Source organism: Astatotilapia calliptera, chromosome 12, assembly GCF_964374335.1.
Source record: "Astatotilapia calliptera chromosome 12, fAstCal68.1, whole genome shotgun sequence".
NCBI lineage: Eukaryota > Metazoa > Chordata > Actinopteri > Cichliformes > Cichlidae > Astatotilapia > Astatotilapia calliptera.
Genome location: NC_137433.1, coordinates 36,852,345 through 36,876,516, shown reverse-complemented (window position 1 = coordinate 36,876,516; position 24,172 = coordinate 36,852,345). Strand labels below are relative to the sequence as shown.

At 46.1% G+C, this 24,172-nt stretch overlaps 1 protein-coding gene across 4 annotated transcripts in view; it reads left to right on the top strand.

Annotated features, from left to right (window-relative positions):
- wdfy3 (WD repeat and FYVE domain containing 3) overlaps positions 1-24,172 on the top strand; it is a 115,612-nt gene that overhangs the window by 48,046 nt on the left and 43,394 nt on the right. For 3 of the 4 annotated variants that reach the window (XM_026187495.2, XM_026187493.2, XM_026187491.2), the window contains 5 exons: positions 521-633; positions 10,257-10,494; positions 15,750-15,850; positions 20,182-20,400; positions 20,889-21,073. In XM_026187495.2, coding sequence (XP_026043280.1) covers positions 521-633; positions 10,257-10,494; positions 15,750-15,850; positions 20,182-20,400; positions 20,889-21,073 — 856 coding nt within the window. The remainder of the gene's footprint in view (positions 1-520; positions 634-10,256; positions 10,495-15,749; positions 15,851-20,181; positions 20,401-20,888; positions 21,074-24,172) is intronic. The other variant, XM_026187492.2, reaches the window with a different exon arrangement.

Genomic DNA, 24,172 nt, shown 5'->3' with positions numbered 1-24,172 from the left:
GGCTCATGCTTTACACGAGCACGGCCCAGGTACTATATTTAAAAGATTTCTGCATCCTTAATGGCAAAAGTTTGGACACCAGTTTGTACCTTTCATTTCTGGGAAGGTTTCACTTATGGCTGAGGACCATCTATGTGCATATTAGGGAGCGTATCTGCAAAATGTGCATTTGGGTATAGAAGTAATCACTTTTGAAAAACACCTCCGTGTTGATGCCGAGCCAAATGCATGCTCACTTCCTCCTTCCACATGTTGTTAATAGGATGATTGAAGTGTGAAGGCAAGCTTTAGTTTAGTTCCTTGCCTAAACAAAGGCGCTCTTCTCAAAGCCACTGAAAGGACTTTTGGATTTTCAGTAACAGTGGGGGGGAAACAAAGGCTGAGGTTATTTTAAAACAGGAGCGCTACTTAAATAAGGTTAATTAAACTGAAATAAAGGAAGTTCAGCAGTGATACTGGCCTAATTGTTTTTTCTTTGTTCTTTCTTTATTCCTAACTTCCTGCTTATCTTCCCCTTCAGGGAGTTCTTACGGCTCGGGAACCCGCTGAACTGTGGCGCCTGGGACAAGAAGCTGTTGAAGAACTACCGGGTCCACAAACCGAGCTCTCTCAGCTACGACGCCGAGATGAGAAGTAAGATTGTAACATTCGATCATTGTACTCACTGTTCCACAGATCTCCGGTGAAATATTCCTACAAGTGTTTTTTGTCAGAGATATTAAATAAAACACAAGTCGGGTTTTGGTGTTCTTATCAGCTGTCAGTCGGTTACACTTACCAAGTGCATAGACTGGATCATACCAACTACACACACTGCATCCACACAGATAGAATCTATCCCAGGATAAAGTATTAAACTGCCTGCATAAGTATTTGTTATAGTTGGGTTACAGGCCTCAAACGTATTATTAAAGTGCCGACTAAAAGGTAACCACCTTAGAAACCTCTGTGTTTCTGTTTTATCACCTATCACACAACGTTCTTTGGTATTAGTCGAACAAATATAGTTTCTTATACCGACACAGGTAAAATTCTCACTTTGTAATAGCTGAGAATTGAAGAGCTCTTTTCACAGCAGCCTTCCAAGTGCAGCTATGAAGGATGTGCCACCTGGGAGCGATTCCCATCTGCCGTTGTGATGCAGGCTTCTCCTGGGAGAAAGTGTCATTTTTATTTATTTATTTTTTAACAAAAGCTTTAAAAAAAAAGGAGAATCATCTTTTCTTTGCTCTATGATGAATTCCCCAAAGAATAACATCTGATGTTAGAGTATGAGCTTTGCTTAGTTCCTTAACGCCAGATTAAAATGCTCAGATGGTCCGTGTGCTTTCAGAGTGGTCGGAGGAACAATCGGAATTAATTACGTATGAACTTTACAATTTATCCAGAGCTCCTCATTTCCGTGCCGGATCAAAGATAGAAGGCAAACCTAATCAGGTGTCCTTCCTTGCATCCGTGTTGTTAGCCGCTTATCCAGTTTGGGATCTCGTGAGCGCTGGAGTTGATCCCAGCTGTCACAGGCTGAGAAGCGGCGTGAAGCCTGAGTATCAAATGGCTAACATGGCGACACAGATGAGCACGCTCATATCCACCCCTCCTACCAATTAAATCTTCCTGTAATGGTTATTTATATGTTATATATATTCAGACAGCAGCTGACAGTAGACAGAATGCAGCTATGACTCGAGGACTTACAGATACACTAATTAGCACGTGGCGTCATTTCAACGTGCTTTAGCTGCTTTTCATTTCGTTGCTTTTTGGAAGCAGGAAGTTGTTAGAGCGGTCTTCTTGTCCACTGATTAAAGCGACGTGTAAACTCCATGTTTAAACAAAGATCGGCTCGCCTCTGTGAATGTAATGCAAATGGCTTGTTCCCTTTCAGTCGATTCACTCGGTACAACACATAAGTATGGGATATCACGCCCTCGCGTGTCCTGGCTGAAGAAACCTTTATTCACGCCTTTACGGCAGATGACGTGTGATGACACGCGCAAGGCCCCGCCCGCACATATAGCCGCTGCCATCACCGTCATCCCTCAGTTCTTACGCTCTTCACCTCGCTGAGAACACCTCTGCTGAGTTGGGCTAGCTAGCTACTGCTAGTTAGCTCCGTTGTCTGCCAACTTGAACCTAGCTTAACTGCCCCTGTTGGTGTTAGCCTCCACCGCCCAGCTGGTGCGTAGGCTGCCCGCGGAGCGCTATTTTCAAGTTTTTCTTGTGCAGCGTTTCGCTTTGCGTTTTGGGAATGGACTCCAAACCGAAGCGAGCAAAGCAGAAATCTTCTGTTCGCCCCTGTCCTCAGGGATGTGGTTTCTCTTTGCACGACAGCGACCAGCACGATGCCTGCCCTGTCTGCCTGGGGATCGTCCACGCTAGGAGAGCGTTGACGGAGCCCGAAGCTTGTGCGTTTTGTCGCCAGCTCCGACGCTCGACCCTGGAAAGACGGGTGACGTTTGTGGAAAGAGTGCTGGGACGCTCGGCTGTCGCACGGCATGACCCTCTTCTTTCCGAGTCTGGAGCCCCGGCTTCGTCCGAGTCCGAAGACGAAAATTTTCAGGTCGATGTCCCCGCGATTAGCTGGGCTGACCACATGGAATACGTTGACGGGTTAGCCGATGACGGACCGGAACCATGCAGGAGCGCTGACGGGCTTCAGCCTGGGTTGAAGCCCGCCAGCGCTCCCCAGGAAGACGATGACGTGCTGGACATCGGCCTGGACATCCATGGTTTGTCGGAGGATGAGCAGGAGAGCTCATTGTCGACCCAATATGCCGCCGCTGCTGCGCCGGTCGGCCACGATGACACCTCTCTTTTCTCCCTGTTTCGCCGTGCCGCTGAGAAGCTGCAGGTGGACTGGCCCTCTCCTCCACCAGCTCGGAAGCCGTCGCGGTTTGCGGGTTTTTTCCTTCCACCGGAGCCCGCAACGGCCAAAAACTGCCTCCCCATGTTCCCAGACTTTCTCTGCGAGCTAACAGCGTCATGGGACAAACCTCTGTCTACCCGCGTCACTGTGCCCGGCTATGGACAGTACATGGAATTGGACGGCGCCGAGGGAGCTGGTTTAGCTAACCCACCCCCTATGGAGCCGTCTCTGGCTGCTTATCTGGCCCCGTCCCATAACCATGGTGTCGGTGGCCCCGCAACTCTGCCGTCCAAGCACTGCAGATTCTCGGCCTCGCAGCTGGAGAAGATTTATCGGGCTCAGGCCGGCACCGCTCGAGCCATGAGCTCCGTCACCATGCTCCAGACGTACCAAGCAATGTGCCTGGCGGAGCTTGGATCGCTGGTTCCGGAGGACAGCCCGCTGTCACCTCTTCTTAACGAGGTTAGAGTCACCACGGATTACATCCTCCGTGCGTCTCGCTGTGCAGCGCTCTCCCTGGGCAGAGGGATGGCTTCGACAGTGGTGGCGCAGAGGCACCTGTGGCTGACCCTCTCCGACGTCCCTGATAGAGACAGAGCTGTGTATCTGGACGCACCAGTGTCTGCGGCTGGGTTATTCGGACATTCACTTGAAGCCATTCAGGCTAGATTCGATCTGAGGAAGAAGCAGACGGAAGCTCTGCGCGACATCATCCCCAGACGCCAGCCCCAGCCCAAGCCCACTGCTAGCTCTCACAGGCCCGCCGCTCCTCTGACAGCTGGCAAGAGACCGGCGCCCACTGCTGGAGTGGGAGGGCCGCCGGCGAGAGCACGTACTCCGGCCCGAGCTCCACGCCAGTCGGCCTGGGGCAAAGGCCCTCCCCCGGGCCCCCGACGGGACCCGACGCCCAGGAGGAAGAAGCCTCAGCCCTCCTAGCTGTGATTGCGAGTGGGGAAGGGATCCGGCAGCAGGGAGACGCTGCTCTTACCCCTCTGTTGCCGCACAAGAGGTGCCGCTTAAGTTCTGTTCAGGTTGTCAGCCCCAGAAGGCGCTGCACTTCCCTATCGCGGTCTCCCAAGCACATAACCCCTGCACACGGTTCAGATGTGTTGAATGTTCAAGCGGCCACATCGAGTGTTCCCGCTGTTTTTCATTGTTATGCCCCGGAAAAGGTGCACCCAACAAAATGTATAAATGTACATGTTCCCATGTTGCAATCAATAAAGAGTGTTGTTTACTCTCAAACAATCTCAAATGCTCAACCTGCAGGCGAAATGAGCCAGGTCAGGCAGGGGATGCAGTCCCCTGCAGACACACTGGGGGGCGACGGCGCCCCGCCGTCAGTGCTGCAGGCCAGCCGGCTGGCTGCTCACTTCCCTCAGTGGCGCGCTTGCGCCCCCTCTCCGTGGGTGCTGCAAACCGTTGCCATGGGTTACCGGTTGCAGTTCCGGGTCAAGCCGCCTCGTTTCCAAAGAGTCGTGAACACGATTGTCAACCCCGAGGCAGCCTTGGTACTCAGAGAGGAAATACAGGCGCTATTACAGAAGAGAGCAATACGGGTGGTCCCCGCTTCGGAGACGGACAAAGGTTGGTACAGCCGTTATTTTGTCATTCCGAAGAAAGGGGGAGGGCTTCGTCCCATCCTCGACCTGCGAGTCTTGAACACGTACCTGCGAACGTACAGGTTCAGGATGCTAACACTCAGACAGCTCCTGAGTGCAGTCGGCCCGGGAGATTGGTTTGCGACAATCGATCTAACAGATGCTTATTTTCATGTCGCTATACACCCGAAACACAGGCAGTTTCTGAGGTTTGCATTCGAGGGCGTAGCCTACGAATACCTAGTGCTGCCGTTCGGGCTGTCGCTCGCTCCCCGCACCTTTACGAAATGTGCCGAGGCAGCGCTAGCGCCCCTCAGGAAGAGGGGCATCCGCATCTTGGCCTACCTGGACGACTGGGCTCTCGTGGCTTGCTCCAGAGAACAGGCGGAGACGCAGCTGTCGCGGGTTCTGTCACACATTCAGACACTGGGGTTCTCTGTGAACTTTCAGAAGAGCTCGCTAATCCCAGGTCAACAGATCGCTTTTCTCGGTCTGGAAATATGCTCTCTTTCCAGCCGCGCACGGTTGTCAGAGCACAGAGTGGCCGCGTTTCATCGCTGCCTCGCTCAATTTCAGCTGGGACGCAGACTGCGTTTCCAGACGATATTGCGCTTGTTGGGCATGATGGCATCTATGATCGCCGTAGTGCCGCTTGGGCTGTTGAAAATGAGAGCGTTTCAACGCTGGACTCTCTCTCACCGTTTGTGTGCTTCGCGTCACCTCCGGAGGAGGCTGCCGGTGACTGCGTCTTGCATGCTAGCTCTCCGTCCTTGGAGGGAGCCCGGGCTACTGCACCAGGGCTCTCGGATTGGGAGGGTGTTGTTTCGCAAGGTGGTGTCCACAGATGCTTCCCTAAGTGGGTGGGGAGCGCTGTGCGAGGGTGCGTCAGTGAGAGGGATCTGGTCCGCGGCTCAGCGCCAGCTGCACATCAACCACTTAGAGCTGTTAGCAGTGTTCTTAGCTCTAAAGCGTTTCCGTCCAGTCCTGCAGGGCCAGCATGTCTTAGTCAGGACGGACAATTCAACAGTGGTGTCTTATATAAACAGGCAGGGAGGAACACGCTCTCTTCCCCTGTTGCAGCTGTCTCGCTCTCTGCTGTTATGGTGCAGTGTTCATTTTCTGACTCTAAGAGCCACCCATGTCCCGGGCCACCTGAACCTGGGGCCGGACCTTCTCTCCAGGGGGGGTCCTCTGGTGAGAGAATGGAGGTTACACCCTTCAATAGTGGCTCAGATTTGGGATCTATTTGGCGAGGCGCAAATAGATCTTTTTGCTTCCAGGGTGAATGCTCACTGCCCCCTGTACTTCTCCATAATCGACCACGATGCACCCTTGGGCTTGGACGCGCTAGCGCACCAATGGCCAGACGTGCTCCTGTATGCATTTCCCCCAGTGGAAATGATATCTCCAATTCTGGAGAGGGTGCGTCGGCATTCCCTCTCTCTGATCCTGGTGGCCCCTTGGTGGCCCGCGAAGTCGTGGTATGCAGAAATAATCAGCCTGCTTGCAGCAAGTCCTTGGCAGCTTCCTCTCCGCAGGGATCTCCTCTCTCAGGCGGGGGGGGAAGTGTTTCATCCGCGCCCGGATCTGTGGCACCTTCATGCTTACCTGCTGAGAGGTTAAACTTGGTTGCTAAGGGTCTGCCACCTAGTGTGGTAGCGACGATTCAGAGCGCCAGGGCCTCGTCTACTAGAGGCTTGTACGCTTACAAATGGCGAGCCTTCGAGCGATGGTGCCAGGACCGCCACACTCTCCCATTTCAGTGCTCTATTGTGGATGTTTTGACATTCCTGCAGGAGCTGTTGGATAAAGGCCTTTCGTTTTCGACGATCAAGGTTTATTTAGCGGCTATATCTGCTTGTCATATCGGTTTTGACGGGGTGACACCAGGTGCGCATCCCCTCGCCGTGCGTTTTCTGAAAGGGGTTCGCCGGCTGAGGCCCGTGCTTAAGTCCAGTGTCCCGGCTTGGGACTTGTCTTTGGTGCTGGAGGCCCTTTGTGGCCCTCCGTTTGAACCCGTTGAGTCGGTAGATATGAAACTTCTTTCGTATAAGACCGCATTACTTCTCGCTTTGGCCTCGGCGAAGCGAGTGGGGGACCTTCATGCGCTGTCTGTGCATCCTGCCTGCACACAGTTTTCTCCTGATGGCCGCAAGGTCGTATTGCGTCCGAATGCCGCCTATCTTCCCAAGGTCATGCCTGCATCTTATAGTTCAATGGAGTTTGAGTTGCTGAGCTTTTGCTCCCCTCCTTTTGAATCTGAGGAGCAGAGGAGGGTGCATTCTCTTTGTCCGGTGCGTGCGCTACGCACCTACATTGAGCGCACTCGGGATGTGCGTTTGTGTGACCAGTTGTTTGTCTGCTTCGCTAATCCGAATAGGGGTAGAGCTCTGTCCAGACAGAGGCTGTCCCACTGGATTGTAGAAGCTATCTCGCTGGCATACAGCACCGGAGGTTTTGCGTTGCCCCACGGGGTGGGAGCTCATTCCACCAGGGGGATGGCGACCTCATGGGCTCTTTTTAGAGGGGTGCCTGTGGCTGATATTTGTGCAGCGGCTAATTGGGCGTCGCCGCACACTTTTGTGCGGTTTTATCGGTTGGACGTTACAGCCCCTTCGGTGGCTCATGCTGTCCTTTCTGCTGGGTCTACCACTCACTAAGGATGTGGTGGTCCCGTTCCGGTTCGGTGGCTGCTCTGCGGGGCGTGTATATAGGTCCCATACTTATGTGTTGTACCGAGTGAATCGACTGAAAGGGAACGATTAGTTATGTCTATAACTTCTGTTCCCTGAAGGAGAGGAACGAGGTACAACACAGGGTGGCCCCACTGAGCAGTTGGCTCGGTGAAGAGCGGCTATCGAACTGAGGGATGACGGTGATGGCAGCGGCTATATGTGCGGGCGGGGCCTTGCGCGTGTCATCACACGTCATCTGCCGTAAAGGCGTGAATAAAGGTTTCTTCAGCCAGGACACGCGAGGGCGTGATATCCCATACTTATGTGTTGTACCTCGTTCCTCTCCTTCAGGGAACAGAAGTTATAGACATAACTAATCGTTTTCCATCAACAGCTGCTAATGTTTGTAATTTTCTGGGCTTCTCAGCATGTCTTAATTGCTTATTGTGTCTCCTCCCAGCTGAGAATGGATATCAAGGCCCCAGTAATTACTGCTCTTTACAGACAGCCACTGGGAGAGCACATATTGCCATCTTTCTCTGTGAGAAGAGTCTGGTTTATTAGCTGCCATTGATGGCTGTTGTAATTCTTGCTTTCATCCAATTCGTCTTTGTCACATCTGCTGACTCTTTAGAAATGAGACGACCCATGTTCTCAATAGAAGGTGAAATATGTTACCTTAGCGCGGGATGTTATTATCGCCCTTCTGGGGCGATGAAAATCCAGCTTTGATTTAATGTGGCCTACTCGCAGTCGGTGTTTTCAGTGCTGTGGGAGTTTTCATGGGCGGACCAAGCTGTGAGGGGTTTTTACCACTCTCTCTGAATCTAATCTAATTGGAAAATAAATGTTATTTTGAATAAACAAATGCAAAATTTGAAGTGCTGGAATTCTGTCAAGACATTTTTAGGACAGTAGAGAAACCACTGTTAGATGGGGAGATGAAACAAGCTGCTTTAAACTAAGAGTAAAAAGTTCATTTGTATTTCTTTTGGGTTTCCGACTACACATTTGCCTCTATAGTGAGGAAAAAACATATATTTTTCTGCTCCGGGGTTTTAAAATCAGGCTATTTTTAAGGTTTAAGGATTTTTTTTAAAGTTTGATTTTGATACTTGTAATAGCCAAATTTAAACTTAACTATCTTGAAGTGTTGTATTATCTTTCCATTAAGACCTTATATGTAGGGAAGGTCATGTTAATTCTTGGCCTCATTCTTTACAGTTTAACAGGTCAATAAGGTTTCTGACTTTAGAACAAAACGTTATGACTGTAGTCTGGTTCCCTGAAGAAGAGGAACAACATGCAGTACGTACAGTGTGGAATATGACGTCCCTGCGTGTGCCAGCTGAAGACACCTTTGAACCACAGCTTTAAGCCACATGACCTGTAATGACATATTTGAGGCCCCTCCTGCACATATACGTCCCTCAGTTTGATAAACACTCCTGACTGAGCCCAGCTTCTCAGTGGGGAGACTGTCTTGTACCTCGTTCCTCTGCTTCAGGGAACAGAAGCTGTTCGCTTTCAGTTGATTCACTTGGTAGCACACATACAGTATGGAAGGGATGTATAAATGCCCCCAGAGTTGTCACTGAACCAGAACAAAAGTGTGTGGTGATGGCCAACTAGCTGCAGCACAGATATCACTCACAGGGACCCCTTTAAATGGGGCACATGAGGTTTCCAATCCCCTGATGCGCCCTGAGGCAAAGAGAGACCTTTGGTTCTGTGAGATGCTGGGAAGATAGCCTCCATAATCCAGTTGGAGAGCCTCTGCTTAGGCAGAGTTTTATGGATTATTACAGCAGTTAAACAGCTTGGCCACATAAACACACATTCTGAGTGTGGTCAGTGTAGATTCACATCACACACAGATGAAGGTTCATCTCTTCCTCAGATGGAAAAGGATGAGGGCAAAAAGTGAGAAGCTGAAAAGCGTGTGCCAGAAGCATGCACGGACGAAGCATGAAGGTCACCCTCTCTTTACTGAAGGCAGCAAAGAGGCCGTTCGAAACAACCCAGTATTATGTAAAAGAAACTTCATAGCTATAGAGTCAAAAAATGGACTGAAAGACAACTTGAACCTGGCGTCCAGCTCCAGACAGGGTCCATAGGTGGGCACAGTGATGTGGTAGCGGTTTGCTCCGTGAAGCCATTAGCTTGGAGACAAAATCTGGGAACATGGGCAGGTGGATTTTGATTGTTGTGGCTCTGAGCTTATGAAAAACCCCCACGAACTGTGACGGTTTCTGAGCTGGCAGAGGGGAGGGCTGCTCCACCTGCAACCTTTTTGTTGCATAGTGAAAGAGGGAAAAGGGAGACATGTGGTCTTTGCCAGCCCGCACAGCAGCAGCGGTGACAGGCTGGTTCACACGCTATCTACCAACTATCCATGAATGTCCGGTCCTGCATGTCATCGTCGTCCTGGTGAGCATGCAGCTCGTGCCTCACATGGTTATGGCTCACGCTTGGCTTAACCCATCAACATACTCCATGTGTTTACTCAGCTGTTTGCTGGGTCATCGACTGAATACTTCTTGCCTTTGGACTCGCATGAATCTGCATCCTTAGACTCTAAGAGGAAAGAGAAATGCCAAGCAACAGCAGCCTTTCACAGCTCTACCTACAAAGCTTTGGGTTAAGTCAACCCTCTCATACCGTGGACAGTCTCCAGGTAGACGGGGCATTCCTCATGCTGGTCTCACAGAGAAACTTCACCCATGTGGACAGACTTGCTTCGGTTTGTGACTCATACCAAAATGACAGGAGTGTCTATTCACAGGCAGGGTCCACATATGTCATCACAGGTCATCTGCTTTAAATAGAGGTGTCTTCAGCAAGACAAACAGCTGCGTGATACTGTATGTGTTGTACAAAGTGAAGGAACTGAAACAGAACTAGAAAATTTTGCACGTTTCACAATTACATCTTTCTGCTTTTGAATGTCATGAATTAAAAAGTAAAGTAAGACTAATAAGCGTCCTGAGGCGACGGTTCTTGTCATTTGATGCCATATAAATAAAATGTTATTGATTTGAATAGCTAACCAAACAGGAGCCACCTTTCAGTCCTGCATGTCTTGACTCTAACCACGCCTTCTTAATCTCACAGACAGCATGACCACTTCCATGGAGGGCTTCGGCCCCGACAGCGTCTTCACCACGCCGGCGGAGGACAATGGCCAGTATCGCATCAGCCGCAGCCTCGTGCGCTCCGCTGAGGGCAGCACCGTACCCCTCACCCGAGTCAAGTGCCTGGTGTCGATGACAACCCCCCATGACATTCGCCTGCACGGATCAGCTGTTACACCTGCATTCGTGGAGTTTGACAGCTCGCTGGAGGGCTTTGGGTAAGTTATGGTTAACAGACCTTAAGTGCATTTGGTTTTCCAGTCGTATGCAGTAATGGTTATATTTTTGATTATGATATTTGCAACAATGTAACATTATTCAGATGAGACCTTTGTTACCCGGTTCTTTGTGACCTTTCATTTCTGAGGCCCAGTTCAAAAATGCTAACATGTGTCTTTAACACACTGGATTTCTGACGTTGCCACACAGGATGTCTCATGATTAAGTTCTGGGGGATTCTAACCTGACCTTCAGCCTGACCAAACTTGGCTTATCTTGGATATCAGGAGACAGAATTGATATGTTTGTGACAGCTGCTTGCAAAGTATATATCAACTTGACATTAATGCAGCTATGAAACCAAAACATGCTCCTGTAAACATGTACCCTGCAACACAGAGGCAACAGCTATTCTGTTCATTACATTTCTACATTTCAGTCCTTATTAAATTAAAAATTATATTAATGTGACAATCTCTTTCAGACTTAAGGAGCGGGACAAACTTTGGTGTACATTTTGGAAAATACTGATGCCTTTATGGAAACAAATCTGTATATAAAGAAGTATAACTTGTAAATGTTTTATATCCATATAAGAGTGGCAGACTTGATTCTTACAGTTATTTTTCATCAGAAAAATCTAACGTGCACTCCCGTGATTGGATACTCTTATAAGATATACGATGTATATAAAGCATAAACACTTCCTGTAACTTTTCCTGTCCTTATGGGTGGAGTAACAGATGGTGCCCATTCTTTTGTAAACCATTTTCGCCCTAAATCTCTTTGCGGATCAATTTTCCTCGCCAGTGAAACACGCCTGAGGATGTAACGTTATTTTCCCCCGCCCTAAACAGGTTGTGTGTGAGTGTCTCTACCTGCTACTGTCTCAGCAGGAGCCTGTTATTCGCCTCCAGTTGTGGAGCTGTGCATACAAATAGGCTTATTTTCCGCCTTTTATGTCACACGGAGCCCTCGGCTGCTCGTTGTGCCGCGGCTGATGCCGCCCGCTGCACCCCCCGGTTTGTGTTGTGTGTTAGCACCACAGTCAGCGCGGGGGTCAGAAGACGGTGTGTGGGCTGTGACCTCAACACTTCGCCCCCATGCTTTTGCGGACATGTTGAGCTGAGACGCAGTTGTGATGTGTTACATTCTTCATGAATATTCATAAGTGCATCTTGCAGAAGATCATAGTAGAGGTTTTCTGTCAGTGTAGCTAAAGGTTGGTTACTGTGAGCCAACTGCACCGAATTATTAGATGGCCGAGGCTGGGGAAACGTGTATATTCATTCAGTTTGCATTTCTGCACCCAGGGTCCTTCAGTGTTTTGTAAGACTAGACTTGATTTAAAAAAACTGCAGTGAGATTCTCTTTACCCTGATGAAAAAAATGCAAGCTTAGCAGACCAAATATCTAAATTTGCACAAAACATCCCGTGTCGGTGACTCGGCCTGTAACAAACAGCAAGTGGAAGCAACAAACTGACATCCAGCACTTTTTCAGGCCCTTGGTTGCCATGCGATTTAACCACCTGTTTTTACACCAGCATGTACACTGAGGACCGCAGTGATGTCAGTACTACACACAATAAGACAGCACTAATCTTCCAAATCAAACATTTGTGTGTGTCAAACAGGATCTGAAAATTCATCTTTCCACTCTAGTTGTCTGTAGCAGTGCCAGCATCACCACACCAGAAGTATGAATAAGTTATTAATTGTATAAAACATTATACTGTTAATATATTTTCTACAATTTTGCAAAACCATTCAGCGGCCTGTTTCTGGCCCCCTGACTATATGTTTTTAACCACCTTTATTTAAGACAAATTCCTATCTCAGAACATGTGAAAGTATTCAGTTGTGGCACAGATGAGCTTTTATTTCACAGGCTTTTCTTGGCTCAGATTGGTCCTTTTTGAAGGGTGACTGCACGTAACCACAGTCAGTCTGCATTAAAACGAGAAGTCTGTGCTGCCTTACTTAACTGAAGTCTGTCCCAGATGATATAGGATGAAATGTGAGTTATACTATGGACAGACAACCGACACTCTCACATCCACACTTACAGCAAATTTAAAATGATTAGTTTAACTAATGAACCCGTCTTTACACGACAGGAGGAATCCAGTCTAGTCTTTGTTTAGCTCTCAGAAATGCTCTAAAAACTCTTTAGTTTTAAAAACATGTTTTAAGCTCTTTAAAAAGTGTGCACCAACTCCAAGAAGCCTCTTGTAGTGTCAAAACTTCCTGAGATTGTCAGGAATCGAGCGTGTGATTCAGTTGCTTTTTATCTACTGCTTTTGAAAAATCCCTCCCCCTCCGAGCGATCGCACTTTCTTAGCTTTGCTGTTTCCTTTACTCAGAAGAGCCTGTGCGACTCATCACAGCAGCCAGCTCAGAATAAAACATGGAGTTTCTCCTGAAAACGCAGCAGCAGCACACAGGCAACGAGGTAGTGGCCCACTTTCTGCTAACCAGAGGAGGAGACACACGACGCACACTCATACATCCAGAGAGAGATGGCCCCTCCTTTCTCTCCCATCTGTCAACATGAAATATTGATGCCTCTGCTGCTATTAGGACTCTCATACACAGACGCACTCTCTATAACACACAACAGTTTTACACAGAGCCGGACACATGGATGCACACTCACCCACATGAGGCCAGGAAGATTCAGTCTTGACGGTTAAGGGTGGAGGAAACATTTTTTATTTCATTTTCTTAAAAGAATTAAAGAGAAAACATTCGCTGGAAGAAGATGAATTAGCATAACGTGCCGGTGAAATCCCTGCAGTGCTTTTTTTTCCTTCTTTGTCTTTTTAATAACCTAACCTGGGGTGATGAAAGAGACAGCTACATGTAGTTACTCTGAGGCAGCAGGGCGGTGTACTTGTTAGTTTGACAGGCTGTCTGTTAAACTGGGGCCCAGCGCAGTGACTCGTCCTTGAGAAGTGTCCTTGATAAAAATTTATTGAATCCCTGCCAGCCTCTGGGACGGTGTTCTTTAGCTACCCCTGACCTCTGACCTTCCTGTCCAGGTGGAAAAAGAAGATGAGGAGGTGGGAAAAAACCAGGTCATTGTGGGCTCCGTGACTGTGGCTATTAAAATGCAGAATTTGTGGCGAACAAATAAAAATGAAGGTTTTATGTGTGACTGTTACAGTTATGTCAAGATAAAAGGAGATGCTCACATTGCTTGTGTAGTCCAGTTTTACCCATTATCATTAATAAATCTCATGAAAAATGAGACAACTGTTTTGGGTTTCCAGAAACTCATACGTCCGTATCCAATTTGAGCCAGTCTGTACTTTATCCCATTACACGTTACTGCTGCCACTGAAAAACAATGAACTTATATTAAAGAAGAAGAATACGTAAATACCTGGTGACACTGGCCTCACCGTTTGAGTGCATGGATTGATTTGTGCTTATCAGCATAAAAACAGCTGTTAAAATCGATGTTCATTTCCTCTGAGTTGCGGTAAGTCATCTTTCTTTTAAAGACAGAAGTACAGAAATAAATCAGTCAAGCTTTGCTCTCGGTTTTAATTTTAAAACTTTGGGATTGCAGTGAGGTGGTTTGAACTGCTTTTATATTAGAAAAACACATACACGTCCCAAAGATGGATGTATCCTACATCTAAAAAGTTTACACAATGCAGAAGTGCCCTAAAGTTGGATTTAATTAAATGGGCAGCAGAGAGCAATTCCTCTTGCTGCAGAAAAAGAAGTTGAGCAAACAGCCCTCATTTCCTTGGTGAACACTTTCCTGATGAGTTTATGGTGTTGATCATTAGTTTAAAGTCTTATTGAATACAACATTTAGTTTTTTGTGTGTGAATAGTTCCCATTAAAACAAAAAAGGACAAGAAATCAGGGTTTAGTTTGGTGTTTGTAGCTGACAGTAGTGCTCTCCGTTCCTCAGTTTCTCCCTCACTGAGCTTAATAATGTGACCTTATTAAGGTCGCATTAATAAGCTCAGATGGGGGATGTAACAATGGCATCTTTGGTTTACGATCTATGCTTCATAAAGATGAGACTGATCATGTATTTGCATCTATACAGTTCTATATTTCTGCTGCAGTTTTGTAGTTTCCACTAAAAAAAAAAGTAAATTTGCAATAAAATATGTTTTTACTTTACAGTCAAATAACTGTAAAACTGGAATACCTGTACATCTGTAAGAGAAATTGAGTTTTATAAATACAGTTATTCTGTTGTTCATTATTGTACAGAAGATTTACAGTTATTTTACTTTACAGTGAAAGAACTGTAAATCTGTAGTAAAATAGTAAAAGTGTAGTAAATAACTACAAATTTGCAGTTTTAATTTAGCTTTCCAGCTATTTTAACTGGGTTTCCACAGATTTACATTTATTTTACTTTACAGTGAAATACTGCAGATTTACAGTTATTTTAATTGGGCTTTTTGCAGTGTCCTCCAGTGCAGCTCAGTTCAAATCTGTCAGGTTTCTGGATGAATTGGCCTTGACACACTCTAAGGACTTCTTTGTCTCCCCTGAAGAGGGGAAAACCCCAAATCCTCCTGTTCATTTCCCAGAGCACCAGTGTCTTCAGTACTGGTTCAGGATGATTAGAGAGGAGAAAATGGCACCTTCACCGAGGGGCAGTGAGTCAGCAGAACGCAACGCCAACTCACAAAGAAAAATCTTTGTAATTCTGTCGAATGATTGCCAGCCTTTGTCTGCAGGAGAAGTCCTTGAGAAAGTGGACGGCAGTGCATACAGACATCAGACTCGAGCTTACTGAGGAGTTGTGTATGTGGTCTCACTGTGCAGGCATCACCCTGTTTTTTGACAATTAATTGGAATATTATCATCATTATCATCACTATCAGTACCAACCTTAGCGAGTGCAGGGGGGCTGCAGCTGACTTTGAGCAGATTTCCTTTGAAAAATGATTCTGAATGTGCGCTTTCATCCCACCTCTATCTCCTTCTCATACATAATTAATCCGCGAGTATTAGGCAGCTCAAAATTTCCATATTATAACATGAAGCTTGTGTTTTGAAGCGTGTGAATTACCATACTGTTTTCTGGAAGTTGGGAGGAATTTTTCTAACAGTTTACCTAAGCGATGGAGCCAGACTGGAGCGGACATTCAGCAAACGCGCAGTAAATCTCTCGCGCAACAAATGCGCGTGCAAGCTGTTGACGTGTCTTGTGTCTGTCACGGCCGTTTCCCCAGATAGCAGCCGTTAATCTGTCCTCTTCTTGTCCCGTGCAGGTGCCTGTTCCTGCCCAGCCTGGCGCCTCACAACGCCCCCACCAACAACACCAATGCTTCAGGTGTCAGCGACGGAGCAGTGCTGAGCGGGATGGGCACAGGTAAAAATAGATCATTGTGCTGGGTCAGATTCCATTTACTGTAGCACAAAGGTCACCGACTGGTTGGGCCTCGGGGTATCTGCTAGCATGAACGTGGAGGCTGATTTTATAGGTTAACCAGGCACAGCGGCCCACCGAGCTACACTTTGAAGCTGAAACATAAAGGTCAGTGACATAACTAATTCTAGCCCTTACAATAACCAAAGGACAGAGTAGTAATGGATTTGCTTTTCTAAAAATGGTGAAAAGCAGAAAAGTCACATGCTTAATGTGCTGACTGTTTGTCTTTGCTGCACGTAAGCAGAAAATGATCATTGCCACAAACAAAGCAAAGGTCACCTGACTGACAGGATTAGGAAACAGCCTTTCAGAAGTGTTAAAACTTGGAGGTTTGACGGTATCCAAGTTACGGTTGCTATGAAGGGCGAAACTATCCATCGAGACCCCAAATGTTTCTGTGGCAGGCTGTAAACATGCTTTCATGCTGTTAAACTGGCTTTTTAACATGGACGTCTGTGGGACGGATTCACCACACACCAAGGGGAACTGCAGTTTTTGTCTGTTCTGCATTAAACTTTGGCACCATTAACTCCACCGGTGCTTTCCTGCAGTGACAAGTAAAAATAATAAAGACTTTTTAAAACTGACATGCAATAAACTGCTTTTAAACAGTGAATGGTTCTTTGATGCTGAAATGTTTTTATCACATCAGAAGGTAACAAAGCTTTATTATACGCAGGTCTTCTGTCATAATTCTTCAATTAAATGAGGGCAAAGCCTCCTTTTGATCGCCTCCGTTAAGGTTGCTGCTTTGTGTTGTTAATACAAACTCAACACTTTGTGCAGTGGTTTCACATTTACAGCTTTGCATTGGACACAGCAAAACGGAGACTGGATCAATGAGACAGAAGAACTGCTTTATTATAATGTCGAGTCTATTTTATAAAACTGGCTGACACATTGGGGCGACCGTGGCTCAGGGGGTTGGGAAGCGTATCTGTAACCGGAAGGTCGCCGGTTCGATCCCCGGGCTCTCTGTCCTGGTCGTTGTGTCCTTGGGCAAGACACTTTACCCTACCGTCTACTGGTGTTGGCCAGAGGGGCCGATGGCGCGATGTGGCAGCCTCGCTTCTGTCAGTCTGCCCCAGGGCAGCTGTGGCTACAACCGTAGCTGCCTCCACCAGTGTGTGAATGTGAGAGTGAATGAGTAATGGTATTGTAAAGCGCTTTGGGTGCCTTGAAAAGCGCTATATAAATGCAATCCATTATTGGATTGCATTTATATAGCATTTATATTTAACTATATTATATTTAACTAAATTAAACTTTATGCACCTTTGTGGATTTTTTTGGTCACTCTGTAGAGCTCCTTTCAGCTGCTCCCTTATTCACCCGGGGTCACCACAGCGGGCAACTCTGCATGTTTGATTTGACAGAGGTGTCCTGATGCAACCCCTAAGGGATTTGCGTCTTCTCGGGGGATAGAGTCGGGGATCTTTCGCTTGTTAGGTTAATGTGTAAACAGTTAAACTATGGATGGCCTTTGTTTGTGGCATGAAGGCCTTTGTTGCTTTCCCGGCTTTTAATTAACTGCCAGTTTTTATTAGAGAAAATACGGTGCATCCGATGTGGGGAGGAAGTGAGAATTTAGCAGAAGAGTCAGCGGTCTTTAGCTGTAATCATATCCACAAACCTTCATCTGTGTCTTTGTGAGAACATGTCACATCAAAGTAGATCAGTCATGTTGTGTCAGTGCGTCAGCTCCACTCTTCGTTCAGTCCTCTCTCATGAAACAGGAACAGGAAACTGTGTAAAGCAAAGCATTCGAGTGCTGCTCGTTGGATTTCACTTCTTGCAAATGACTCTAAGTTCCTTTATGATACGTTTTTGTCCTTTATCCTGTTGGCTTGCTCATTTCTGTTGTTTCAGAAATAGTAAATTGACTGGTTCTTTGGCATGCACACTGGGATTGAACCACCAGCCTCCCGATTAGTAGATTAGTAAATGACCTGCTACACCTCCTGAGCCACAGCCGCCCCTTAAAACAAGCGTTTTCAATTGATGAGTAAGAATAGATTCCTGTGTTTCATCCCACCTAATTTCATTTTTAGCCCACAGGTACACAAAAACTCTTTGTGCATTTCCCTTTTTTGCTTGGTGTTTAATTTTTAACGACACACATCCCACTCGGATCACCGCGTCTGCCGCTTCGTCTCGTTTTTTCTGTTTATGTTCCATCGGCCTCGTTGTTGTTTTCTCCATTTCACCATCATCTTTATTCTCACTCTCCTTCCTTTTCTTTAAAGCAGCTGTGTGTCTTTGCAAAACCTCTTTGGATTTCTTTTGCTTTTGATCTTTTTTCTTCTGTTTTCATCATTTTTCGTCTTTTATGCAAAAAGAAAAACACATGTCTGCATATCTCGAGCTTCAGACCTCACCTGTCCTTGAGTCGTTAGTTTTAGTGTGTTAAAAATAAAATGTGTTTGTTATGAAAAACCTCATAAACAATATTGATATTTTACAGAATAGATTTTATCATATAAACTGTCTGCGATGTTACGCTTGAATTTTTAGTGTAGCCTCATTTAGTATTTATGAAGCACAGCTAGACTCTCCTTTCTCCTCTTCCTCCCAGTCCACCCTCCTCTCCATCCACTCATACATGACTATCGTTCCTCCATCTGTTTACCTATTCATGCCGCTCCTTCTGTGCTCATCCACCCCACACTGCTCTGCTCTCGTCTTCTCCTGCTAGTCACCCAACTCTATTTATAGACCTCACTCGTTCCTCCCTCATTTCTTCCTGTCATTCACATTTTCCTTTTCTGTCCCTTTCACTGCTTATCTCAGTCTCCTTCATTCTTCCTCCTTTTCCCTGCCCTGATTCTATCCATTCTTTGTCACTTTCCCCTTCCATCTCTTCATTTATCTCTATCCCGTCTCCTCCCTTCCTCTCTGTTTCCTTCCTTCTCTTTCCTCATCCACTTCGGTCTGACCCGTATCTGTGAATGACACCATCCAGAGGCTCATTTATCAAAATATCTTCATTCTGCTCACAACAACAATGTTGCACCAAGTGTAAATTGATATGCATAAGAATTCGATGTAATCCCTCAAACCAGTTTTCTACAGTTTGTGATGGAGTCCACAGACAGCCCCATTATTTGGTCAAGTCTGATAACCATTTGAGTGACAACCTCATCCCGAGCCACAGACTCTGCTCTGAGATCTTTTCTAACCAATCTGGACGACAGAGTACTGCCTTCATGTTTTGGCAGCTTACGTCAAAGTTTTAGCTCATTTTAATGGTAATGCGAGCTACTGTACACCTCGATCTACACCCGGAGGCTGAATTGAAATCTTTCCTACACCCTCGGTGTGCTGTTCTGCAGCTCTGGCTGATCATACATAAACATGGCATAATTTAATGTGGTGTGTTTGGCACAGATAAAGCACCGACGCAAAACAAACGTTTGCAGAATGCAAATCTGAACCAGGAAAATATGGAGAATGACTCAGAAGAAAAATAAGAGCATTTTTTCATAATAGGTGTGATAAGATGAGTCAAATAGGTTAGTTGTTTGCAGTATGTCACATTAATAAATGCAAGAAAACACAACATTTAAGATCAGAAATAATAAAAAAAAATCAAGCCTACAATAACTCAGTTTCTAGTTTTCTGGACTGGCGAGACGAGAACAAACAATCTGTCCAAAAAATATGTAAAGTGACGAAAATGTCTTTGATCACAAACTGATGAAAGCTCAGTTTTGGTCCCTGAAGCTTTACGTCTTTCTTAAAACAGTCCATTGAGCCACTAGCGATGTTTACATAGATGTAGGTATCATGGCCCCGAGTAAATGTGTTATGATGCATGAGAAAAAGAGAAGAGCTGAAAGCAACACAGTCAATTCACTGTGTTGCTTTCACACTCTGGTCAATCTACATTGACAAGTGGGCTCATAGCAGGACGAGTGGAGATATTTCAGTCAGCTCACCTGTTGAGCAGGTCACGTGGCGAGGAAGCCCAGGGGAAGACTCAGGATACACTTCAGAGGCTACGTGTCTCCAGTGGCTGGGAACACCTCTGTGGCCTTCCTGAAGAACTGGAGGTGTTGACTGGGGAGAGGCCTGTCTGTTTGCCCCACAATGTGGACCCATCTATTATGGATGGATGGATTTAATATGTAAAGCATTGAGATAAAAATAATTGTGAATTTTTTAAAAAAAAAAAAAAAAAAAAAAAAAAATATATATATATATATATATATATATATGAATAAAAACAAATAAACCTCTATCTTTTCTCACTCCCCCCCTTCCTTACCCAGGCGAGCGCCTGTTTCCTCCCCCATCAGGCCTGAGTTACTCCACTTGGTTCTGCGTGGAGAGGTTCAGCACATCCCCTCAGGCCCACCCGGTGCGGCTGCTGACCATCGTCCGTCGGGCCAACTCCTCGGAGCAGCATTATGTGTGCCTGGCTGTGGTGCTGTCAGCCAAAGACCGCTCGCTCACCGTCTCCACCAAGGAGGAGCTGCTGCAGACATACTGTAAGTGGCAGCACTAGACTTAAACTCCGGTTTGCAGCATAACCACAAGAATTAATAATCCGCCGCTGCACAACCATCCTCTAGACCTCTATACTTTGTCTATGCTTCAAGATTCTTTTTGGTGAACCATCAGGAGAAAATTATTATCTCAAATCTGTGAAATCTCAAGCTTGTATGCCAAAAGCCATTACTTTTTTGTTTTTGGGATGATGCACTTTCATACAGGATATATTCCCAGAAAAGAAATTAAAACTTTCTGTTAGATATTTGAGTTTAAAATGCTGATACAGTTTTGTTTAGAGATTATATTTGATAAATATGACCTTTCCAGTGTTACAGAGAGCAAGTGGGAGAAATGTGCACTTTCTGTTACGACCAAACAGGCTTCCTCTCTGGGGCTTTAACCCTGAGCTAATGTACTCACTTCTGCTGGAGCTCTCTGGCTCATTGATGTTGCCCCCTGCTTCTCTCTGCCTTCCCCCATCAAGCAGCGGATGATTCTAGCGAAGAAGCCTCCTTCTACGAGATCCTTCCCTGCTGCGCTCGATTCCGCTGTGGCGAGCTGATCGCCGAGGGCCAGTGGCACCACCTGGTGCTGGTCATGAGCAAAGGCATGCTGAAGAATAGCATGGCCACGCTGTACATCGACGGCCAGCTCATCAGCACTGTCAAGGTAAAATTAGTACGCGGCGTGTCAGCAATAACCAACATCCACATTGCAGATCTCACATTGTTGTTCCTGTCGAGATCCAGCTGTTAGGAAAACTGTACTAAACTGTCCAGTTTCTGTTGACCAACCGCGCGTGAACAGGCTTTGTTGCATGCAGGGTGTTTGTTGGAAGTTTTGGGTTGTTTTTTTTTTTGCATGAACAGAACAAGAGCAGTGCAGCACCACAGGACAAACTCCAGCTGTAAACCTGTGTACCCTGGTAAAGGTGCAGTAACAGGAGGGTTAACCTAGCTTGCCAGTATATCTTTAATAGGATATATCAGTTAAGTCTTGTAATAAATGTAGATGGATTTATGGGTATAAAATCAGACTATATGTCATATACATAAAAACTATCTCCATCATCTCATATTCACGGTTACCTGTTTTTAAAGACAGCTGCTGTATAAAGAAACGGTGAGCTAGTGCCCGATTTAAAACTATGAGTGTGCTGATAGTTTCTTATGCATCAGTAGGTAAGTACGCCGCAACAACGGCTTTGTGTTTGGAAGTCGACCATAATTAGCTCGTCTTATTTGGACTTCTGATCACGGTTGGCGTTGAGAAGCAGCAGTGGCGTACGTTTCTAACTCCGACCTTTAAACAGCAGCTTTTGAGTGCTGCAGTCAGCAGACTGTGATGTGGTTTGTGGTTCAGTGACTTTAGATTCCCCTGAGATTAGACAGCAGAATAGGGAATAGGCTGAGACCGCAAGTCACAGCTTCTCCTTAACGGCACTGATAACAGCGGCTTCATTTCCTGCTGAGGGCCGTGTACAGGAAAAAACAGGCTGGTCGTGTGTCTCATATGGGTCTAAGTGTTCGTGTGGTTGCATTTAGCTTGTAAAAGAGTGACAGTAAAGCAAAAGGTGTGCAGGCACCTCCCAGGTGGTCTAAATAGCCAGTAACAACAGCAGGAGTGGCTTGATGTGTGAATAATGAATAGATGATACGTTTTATTTCTGACATGAAGTCTGCTCAGAAAACTGCTGAAATGCTGTTTTGTGCTGAGCAGTATTTCTCCTTTCATATCCCTTTTTATCCTTCCCACAGTCAGTGTCTCTGCGTCACTCACTGTTGTGTAACATCAGGCGTTTTGATTGGTCATAAATGAATCTTGTGATTTTAAGAACGAACTATTAAGGCCCTGGTTGTTTAAAAAAAAGGCTCCATGTGTTTGTTTATTTAAATAAAAAAACAAACAACAGAATTATTTCAGAAAAAAACAAAAGTTATCTGTGTCAGTATTATTAGCCCCTGACTTTTTATTGAGCTTTGCACAAACCACTGCTGTACAATGATGTGCTTTAAGTTTTTAAAACGGTCTAAAGTCAAGTTAAAACTGAGTTTATCTTTCAATTAACACAAAGTATAAAAACTTCAGCAAGGGTTTAAACTGTCACTTGAGAAAGCATCACGCTAAAAACAAAGAAATCAGTTCAGACTTAAAATAATTGTTGATGCTCACAAAGCAGGAAATGGATATACAGAGTTATCACAGCGTTTCCATATATCCAGAACTGGAGTGAGAAGGATTCTAGGAGAGCCACACAGTGCGGAACAAGCCTGTCTGAGGTAGAAGCAAAGATTTCAAAGACACTGTTGAGTGTTGATGTGTCCAAAGACCCCAGAACAACTGCCAAGTCATTGTAGTCTCAAAGAAGACGATCACTGGAACCCCACACAGGAAAAAACCCAACTTCTGCAGATAAAGGTACGCTAAGAACACCCTGGAGAAAGATTATGTACACAGGAAGTGCGTCTTTAGGTCAGATGAAACAAACTAGAGCTCTGTGGCCAAAGAGATGCTGCTTATGTTTGGAGAACAAAGGAGGAGGTGAACAACCCAGAGAACACCGTCCTCACGGTGAAACGTGGTGGTGAGAGGATTACTCTGCGGGGATGCTTCAGTGCGAACTGGAACCCACCTGGACTCAGCAGCGATTGCACTTTGAAATAGATTTTTTTGAGACCTTGAAACAAAAGCATGGCTCCTGATCTCATTGTGGATCTTCCTGCAGTGCAGATGACTTTTTGAATGTCCCTCTATGGCCGCCGAGTATGTTGTGTCTGTAAGAACCTGATATTGGATTTTTAAGATCGATAACAATATTTGGTGATTTAAAAATCTGATATTCCAAAGTATCGACCGATTTATTTTTTCTTTCAGACACGTGAGACGAACAGATTTCCCGAACATTCGTCATGTGTAGTTATTTACTCAACTCTGCCGTATGTTCTTTACTGGAATCAGTCGCACTTTAGTCTTGAGTGCTGGGCGGCCGGAGGCAGAGACAGATTCTCCATCTGCTCTGGTGACATAAGTTAAAATTCTGAGTAGGTCTGATAGGTCGAAGTCTGAAAACCAAGTTAAGATGCACCGTTTTTCCATCCATCCTGCTGTTTATCCACGGCCAGGTCACAGGGCGGCAGCCTATCGGAGAAGCCCAGACCTTCCACAGTGTAGCAAGCCCCAGGCTGTCCTGTGTATGCCCCAGGTCCTCCTCCATGTAGGACATGCCCAGTAATCAATACCTCGCCCAGGAGGTGCCTGGGAGTCTTTCTAACCAGATGCCTGAACTGCCCCAACTGGCTTCTTTTGATGTTGATGAGTATCAGGTCTACTCTGGGTCCCTCACAAATCACTGAACTTCCCACCCTGTCTTTAAGGCTGAGTCCAGCCGCCCTTCAGAGACTTCTGATTTCCGCCACTTGTATCCGCTGTCTAATTCTTCCAGTCGTTACCCAGAGCTCATGACCACAGATGAGATTAGGGATGTAAATCGACAGCTTCACTTTTACGCTCAACTGTCTCTTCACCACAGCGAACCGGTGCAGCATCCGCATCACTGCAGACGCTGCAGCAATCAATCTGCCAGTCTCCCGTTCAACTGTCCCCTCCCCTCGTGAACGAGACCCCCAGATACCTCCTCCTCTGCTTAGTTTAGAACTGTTAGCAGTAAGCTAAATAATAACTATTTCTGCTTGTTTTCACTGTGCCTGTGACGTGTTTAGAACATAAACGCACATCTGAGCTGTTAAAATCCAGGAGCTGATAGGTCAA